Here is a 7902-nt window from a genome sequence, read left to right on the forward strand (position 1 = left end):
ATATTACCCACAACACACATTCTCTCATTTCCACAAATGCACGCTGACACACACACACACACACACACACACATCTACAGTACAAAGAACCCATTTCCTTGGAGCGCCTACACAAGCTGGAATATATACAGATCATGTTTCACAGTGCTACAGTATGAGGTAAATACCTCTCTATGTTTGTACCTGATTCTCTCTTTGTCTTGCTCTCAACCACATCCACACCAGTGTCTTTATGTTGTGGATTTGTTTTCCATTAAAACACAATTATAGACTAAACATAAATTATAACCAAATTTCACTTGGTAAATAATACTATTATATGAAGTTGATGTCCTACTTTGTAGTTCAAAAAGCAGAAATCAATTCAAAATATTATTTATATTTATGTTATTTACTTTTCAAATGAGTGTATGGTTTAGCCCTCTTCTTTATTTCCAACTACATCTCTACTTACCAGGGGCGCTTCCAGGCTATTGAAACATTGGGGATTAGCCCAGCCCAGAAATCTTTCATGTTTTCACCCGTCAGGTGACAGGTTACAGTTTAAAATATAAAAATATAGTGTAATATCATGTAGTAAGGCTCTCAGGCATTTTGCTGTTTCTTCTGTAGATGAACTTTTCTCATTTAAATTTCATCCCTGCTGAGTCAACACACATGCAGGCATGACTGAAGTAACCTCTTTAAATGTGCATGTGGCACCTTTTCACCTCCATGAGAAACTAATTCATTTTAATTCAGTTTTAAACTCCTGGACTTTAATAGCTCCTATGTTTCAGCAGATTTTCTGCTCATGTTCAAAACTTTCTGCACATTCAGAATGTCTCCCACATAGGCCTATCTGTGTTCTCTGAAATATGCAAAATAATATTTTGAGACAAAAGTCGTAATATTATAGAATTAAAAAAATGAAGTCATAATATTTTAACAAAATCTACTTGCCCCACTCCTGTGCATTAGCCTGCGTTATTGCTCTGCTGTATAGTAGTAGGTTTCCCCCTTTAGACCGTCTGACAGACACAGAGCCCGTCTGGGACTGTACTGGACGAGCGCACTGCTCTTCATCAGAGGTAGAAGACCAAAACTTAAAACACTTGTGATCAGACAGAAATCTTACCACAAATCCACACAAATGTAAACTTCAGCACCTCTGATAAAGTGCAGCTCACAGTCGCTTCAGAGGGATTTAAGCATCCTGGAGCAGAGAGACAGTCAAACAGAGCAAAGTGTCTCTGAGCGAGGGGGACAGAGACAGCAGAGAGAGCGACATGTGTCTGTGCCGTGGTCAGGTGTCTCATGTTATTCTCTCGCTACTTTGTGGATGACTGTTAACCGTTTGTGTAGCAAATATACAGACTATAAACTGACCGACAACATTTATATTTAAATACTTTGATTACAATTTTGCTAGGGAAAATTCAGTAGTTACTGACAAGCCCTGAAGCTGTGACCAATGTTCTTTTTCTCTCTCTCTCTCTCTCTCGCCCTCTCTATGTAAAATATTATTGCGAGTAGCCTCCATTCTTTGAAGACCTGCGAGACAGGCTGTGTCATAAAGATTAGTGCATATTAACACGGAAAATATTTTTGATGTTGTTGTTGAGTTACATTCAGGGCTACAGCCAGAACAAAAATTACATGGCAATGCCAATGCTACTTACACACACCAACACCTGCCACACTATTCAGTAGGAAGCTAAAGACTCCTGCTGTTAAGTATTCACAAACAGCAGCAACACAGAGTGAGGCCACAGTGGGCCAGAAAAACACAGACAGGATGACCTCCAACAAGGACAAACTTTATCTGGATGTCTCTGTGAGCATCTGTCTGACTGTGTGAGTGTAGTCTGTCTGTGTGTGCACGCAAGTGTCTCCAAAGTAAGTGTGTGCAAACATGACTGCGTCACAGATACTTTGCGTAACTGGAGGCCAGCCTTCAGACAAACAACTGTGTCTTGTCCCCAGCCTCTTGGATGAAGCTGTTGGCTTTTCTTGTCCGATGCAGAAGAACAACTTTCCATAGAAACTTTATTGTCACATCTAAGTCGTTTTTCTGGAGCATCTTTCTTAGCCAGAAGAGCAGCTTATTTCAATCTCTTCATGTTTGAATTTTAAAATCAAAAACATGAATGAACATTATAAAACTGTAAAATGTAATGTAAATAATTTTAATGTGCCGAAACATTTGGGTTGCCCTGCTTCATTCTCTAAAGCTGAGCCTGTATTTCCTGGCTTAGTGCAGATTCCCTTCAGTATCATAGAGAAAAATGACAGCAGCTTGAGGGAACAAAGCAATAAGCAAAAATTAACATAAATTCACATGGTAATATATTCAGCATTTGGGCAATGACTTTCCACATAACAGAGGGACATGTTTTTGAAAAAAGTGTTTTGAGAAGAGCAAAGAAAGAATTTGCAAAATTGTGCATAGACACGAGTGTAATGAACAAATATTAGCTGTGATATTTGGGATTTTATGAAGATAAACTATTCCAATCTCTAGAGCCCAATTGTCGAGAGACACACATTATGCCCTGAATTCATTACTGAAATCTCATACAGGCATTCAATACCACCACAAAGTATTCTTCAACTAACAAATGGCCCACAAGTTAATCCAAAATGTCTGTTTTATCAACAATGGCCACCAACGATGATATTGGCACCTGAGACAAGGTTGAAAAGAAATGCAGTAATTTGGTTCCACAATATGCAAGCATACACACACACACACACATGCCAAGTTCTCCTCCCTGCTGTAGTCAGCCCAGCCACTGAGCATGATAACAAATGTAGCCACAGTATTGTGCTGTTCTGTAATTAAATGGGGAAGTGGGGTCAAATCTCCCAAAATGTTGGCTGCCATGAGATGAAAAGTAAATTAGATCTCCTCTAAGTGACTTCATAGAAAGAATTACATTCACCGTGTTTATAACTATTATTAAAATAGAAAAACTTTTTATCTTTTAAGCGCCATAATATCGAGAAGTAAAGTGTAATCTCTTACTGCCCATTCTGTGTGGCCTCCTCTGATTCTTTAGCAGACATAATGACAGTGCAGGGTAACACATACACCCACTGAATGAAAAATGGACGTGACAATACCTTTCCAAAGCTCCCTTTCCCAATGGCCCGCAAAATCTGGAAGTGGTCAAAGTTCACTGTGAAGAAAAAGGAGAGGAAGAGAGAAAGGAATACGTCAGCATGAGTTCAGCTATATTTCTTGCCAGGGAACAAGACATGAAGTGCAATCATAAAGTATTAGCTCTGTGACACATTTGCTGTTTTATGGCTCTGAACTCCAGCTCATTTGATTTTAAATTAAACAATGACTGGGAGGAAGTGCTGACTTTAACCATTCATTTGAGGGTGGTTACATCTACATCAGATGTTCAGTGGAGGAATTGCGGTCCATTTTATACAGTCCCCACTTTTATTGGTAAGTAATTAAATAATTGGACAAGTTAACATAAAGACATCACATTGCAATCAATAACTGGCTGAAGTCTATGAACCACACACATCAGCAGACAAATCCCAGATGATGCTCTGCCAAGCCTGTGCTGCAACCATCTTCATTTATTGCTTGATTTCAAGCATTTTTGTTTTTAGTCTAGTTAGCAACACATGCTCAGCTGGACTTACGTCAGGTGACTGACATGGCCAGTCAAGAAACTGGCAGTATTGGACAAAAACAAACATTGTCAGTGCAATTCATCCTCTTGAGGTCTTGGATGTCTGCACAAAATGTCATGCCAATCCATTCAGTCAATGACAGTTGTTGGTGAACCGACCGACTGACATTGCCATGCCTAGAGCCACACTGCTAATGTGGCTAAAAAGTGCTACGAGCCCTAGAATACTCACCCAATACGGATTTGAACACTCTCAGACATTCACCATGCTGAGAGTCAGCACTTCAACCTAATAGTCACAGTTTTATTTGAAATCCAATGTGCTGGAGCACAGAGCCAAAACAATAAAAAACACATTAGTGTCCCAATACGTTCTGGCTGTATTGTACATTGGATTGGTACTGTCAAGTTGTAGCTTTTGGAATCAATAGAACATAAAGGATATTTTCAATTACAATGACCAATGACAACCAGCTTATCTGAACACTTTTGGAAAGAACAACACTGTATTTTGGACAAGAAAAGTCGTGATTATTGAAGAGCAACGACATTCGATCAGAGTATGATGGTCACAACACGTTCTTCAGTGTATCAACACAGAACCATGTATCATGAAGGGAATTACAATAGTTACAAGAAATAATTCTATTCTGCAATGTTTTTTTCTGATAATATTGTTCTGTCTACTCATAACTTAATTAAGGCTCTGTTGAACTAATGACAATTATCAAATGAAGTTATTTTGAAAAAAAATCTTCATTGTCTCTTTTGATAACATCAGAACTTATAAAATGACACATAAAACATTCAGTGCGTTTGAAAATGATCAAATTACTTTGAACTATGTCACAGAAAATTGGACACTTTTAACAAAGCCACAAAAAATTATTATCAAGATCAAGAACTATTGCATGTTTAAATGCAAATGATCAAGAAGAAATAAAAAAGGCCCATGGTCTCTTAATGAAATGCTTTATTTGGAATTCCAACATATCTAGTGGGAACATCAGAGGAGCCTCATTTCAGAACACCCAGCTCACTGCACTGCAATCATTCATCTTACTTTTTTTTGTTACATCAATATGTATAATGGCACAGTTAGATGGTTTGGCTCATTGCCTTCTTCAGTGGATGTGTTCTGCTGATTTATAGAAATGTCCTGTGTGTGGTACAGACTTTAAAGTGGTCATATTGTGCTCATATTCAGGTTCATAATTTAATCAGGGGTTGTACCAGAATAGGTTTACATGGTTTCATTTTTAGAAAAACACCATATTTGTGTCATACTTCACATTGCAGCTGTTTTCCTGTGTTTTGACCGATCTGTTTTAGCTACCAAGTGAAGCATTTTACATGTATATGATCTTTGTTGGAGTTGCGCATGCGCAGTACCTAGTTATGGACTACTAGCCAATCAGAAGCAGAGTAGGGCGGGTCCTGACAAGCCGAAAAACACGGCTTTGGTTCAGCTGTACATGTTCCCGAACCAGCTTCGCAACCTAAACTGGAGCAAGAGTTTGAGAGTCGTAAGTTATTAATTTGTAACAAATGTATCTTTCACATGTAACGTTTTAAGTGTGCACTGTTTCTACATCACAGTAACTTTCTATCCATTGACTGCCTAAAGTTCGGTAGGGAGGGTGGGTGTGAGGGGAGGCAGCGGGCGGGTGTCTAGTCACTGTGTGTGCTGAAGCTCAGAGTGTTTTTCCACTGGTGTTTTTCAGGGCGTGCCACACTAGCCGCTAGGAGAGGGTTATGACACGCGTTACAAAGTGATGCAACTTGTTCACGGAAGAAACGGCTGGACTACAATCAAGCTGTTTTTGGGCAGTTCAGAGCAGTGTTTTCTGTGGGAGATGGGAACTCCCTTTGGGGTGGACTTCGGACCTTTTAACTTTGTAAACCTATTACATGCACAAAAAAAGATATATATCACTATAAAGGAAAGGGAAAAAGCCAAAAAGCAGAACATGACCTCTTTAAACTAAGTCCTGGGAGGGAGGGTAGTTGGAGAAGAGTTTCAAAGCCTTATAAAGGAAGTAGCAAAAAAAGGAACCCCTGTATAACATAATGCAACACAACAGCCCTGAAATAAATACTTTTTGATTATATTTTGTTGTTTTGTTGAGACACTGTCAGAGAGGTGTTGATTCAGGCAATCACTTGGGTTGTGCCTGAAATGACTTCCTATTTACTATACAATGCACTATACAGTATTTACCGTCTGCAATTGTATTTGAGTGTCCAGATTCTGAGCACATAAATGTATCCACTATATAGTGCCCATACTAATTCCTCCATGGGACAAAAAAGTAGTGTCCATGGCATGTGCACTACTCTTTGCTAACAATCCCACCATGCAATGCTCTGCATTTTACCACTGAGTAAAATATTGAATATCTATTATATAGGGAGCAGTGAATGAGTGAATGAGAAAGCGATTTTGGACCCCATGTCTGTACAATGTTAAGACTTATATTGTAAAAGGCTTTTTTGAAAGTGCACTGGTACTGACTTAAGCCAGAATAATCAGTCACCATCACTTACAGCATGTACTATAATGTGTGAATGTACACATATACAGAATGTACACAAATACAGCTCAGCTCTTGGCAATAGTACGGTAGACTATTTCATTACAGATCTAGATCCAATGTCTCTCAGAGCTTTCACAGTCAGCCCCCTCACACCCCTCTCAGACCACAGCAAAATCACTATCTATATGAAAAGGGCTCAGTCTAAGTCTGGGGCCCCTAGTGCCCGTGAACTGTTTGACAGCACATTCCCATACAGATGGACCCCAGACAGCATGTACCAAAAGGCATTGGAAAATCAAAACATACATGATTTAACTCATTTGTTTCTAACTGAAACATTTCCCCAGAATAATTCTGATGTAAATTCTGCTGTGGACAAAATCAATTCAATATTTCATCATTTGGCTTCATTGTCTAATTTGAAAGCCTCCAAACCAAAACCTCAACAAATGAACAATAACAAATGGTTTGACACTGAATGCAAAACCCTAAGGAAAACTTAAAGGAAATTATCAAATGAAAAGCATAGGGACCCAGATAACCACAACATACGCTGTCAATATGAGGCCACTCTGAAACAATACAAGTACACCCTAAAAACTAAGAAAGAACAACACAGCAAGAAGCAGCTCTGTGAAATTGAGGAATCCTTAGAGTCCAACCAGTTCTGGGAGAAATGGAACAACCTAAACAAAATCCAGCAGGATGAATTGGCAATCCAAGATGGAAATACTTGGAGTAATCACTTTAGTGAATTATACAGTAATATTACAAAAAATGATGATCAGTACAAGATATTCACGAAACGGAAAACTCTGGAGGCGGTGATAAAAAACAACCAAAACCCTCTAGATTACCCTGTAACAGAACAAGAATTAACAGAAGTCATCCAGTCCCTGAAAGGAAAAAAGGCTTTTGGTATTGATAGAATCCTCAACGAAATGATCAAATACTCAGACCATAAAATCAGATTGGCTATACTAAAACTATTCAATACAATTCTAGCAACTGGAACTTTTCCAGACATCTGGAACAAAGGTTTAATAACCCCAATTCATAAATCCGGAGATAAATATGACCCAAATAACTACAGAGGAATATGTATATCCAGTAACCTGGGAAAAATATTCTGCAACATCATTAATAAACGACTTGTCAGCTTTGTTGATAACCACAATATTCTACATAAATGCCAAATTGGTTTTTTGCCAAATTGCCGCACAACGGACCATATATTTACCCTCCAGACTCTAATTGATCAAGAATTAAACATTAAGAAAAGAAAGGTATATGCCTGTTTTGTTGACTTCCAAAAAGCCTTTGATTCCATCTGGCACGAGGGCCTCTTCTATAGGCTACTTGAAAGTGGCATTGGAGGAAAACATGATTTGATTAAGAACATGTCCAATTCTCTTCAACCTATATATCAATGATTTAGCAAACCAATTAGAAACTTCCACGGCACCTGGCCTCATCCTGAACGACACAGAGATCAGAGGTCTGCTGTATGCAGATGACTTAGTGTTGCTCTCACCTACTAAAGAAGGTTTGCAGCAGCACCTTAATCTCCTGCAGAGATTCTGTCAGACCTGGGCCCTGACAGTAAACACAGCAAAGACTAAGATAATGATCTTTCAGAAACAATACAGAAATCAGGTTACACACAATTTCTATTTAGACACCACTAAATTACAACACACAAAAAACTACACTTACCTTGGCCTCAACAT

At 38.7% G+C, this 7902-nt stretch overlaps 1 protein-coding gene across 4 annotated transcripts in view; it reads right to left on the reverse strand.

Annotated features, from left to right (window-relative positions):
- LOC123983968 (serine/threonine-protein kinase 32C-like) overlaps positions 1-7902 on the reverse strand; it is an 81569-nt gene that overhangs the window by 47508 nt on the left and 26159 nt on the right. For 3 of the 4 annotated variants that reach the window (XR_006828336.1, XM_046070478.1, XM_046070477.1), the window contains one exon: positions 3106-3161. Coding sequence is in view for 1 of the 4 variants with exons in the window: in XM_046070477.1 (XP_045926433.1) it covers positions 3106-3161 (56 nt within the window). In the remaining 3 variants the exon portion in view is untranslated. Of the gene's footprint in view, positions 1-3105; positions 3162-5027; positions 5067-7902 lie in introns of those variants that run through there. The other variant, XM_046070479.1, reaches the window with a different exon arrangement.

Source organism: Micropterus dolomieu, linkage group LG15 (assembly GCF_021292245.1).
Source record: "Micropterus dolomieu isolate WLL.071019.BEF.003 ecotype Adirondacks linkage group LG15, ASM2129224v1, whole genome shotgun sequence".
NCBI lineage: Eukaryota > Metazoa > Chordata > Actinopteri > Centrarchiformes > Centrarchidae > Micropterus > Micropterus dolomieu.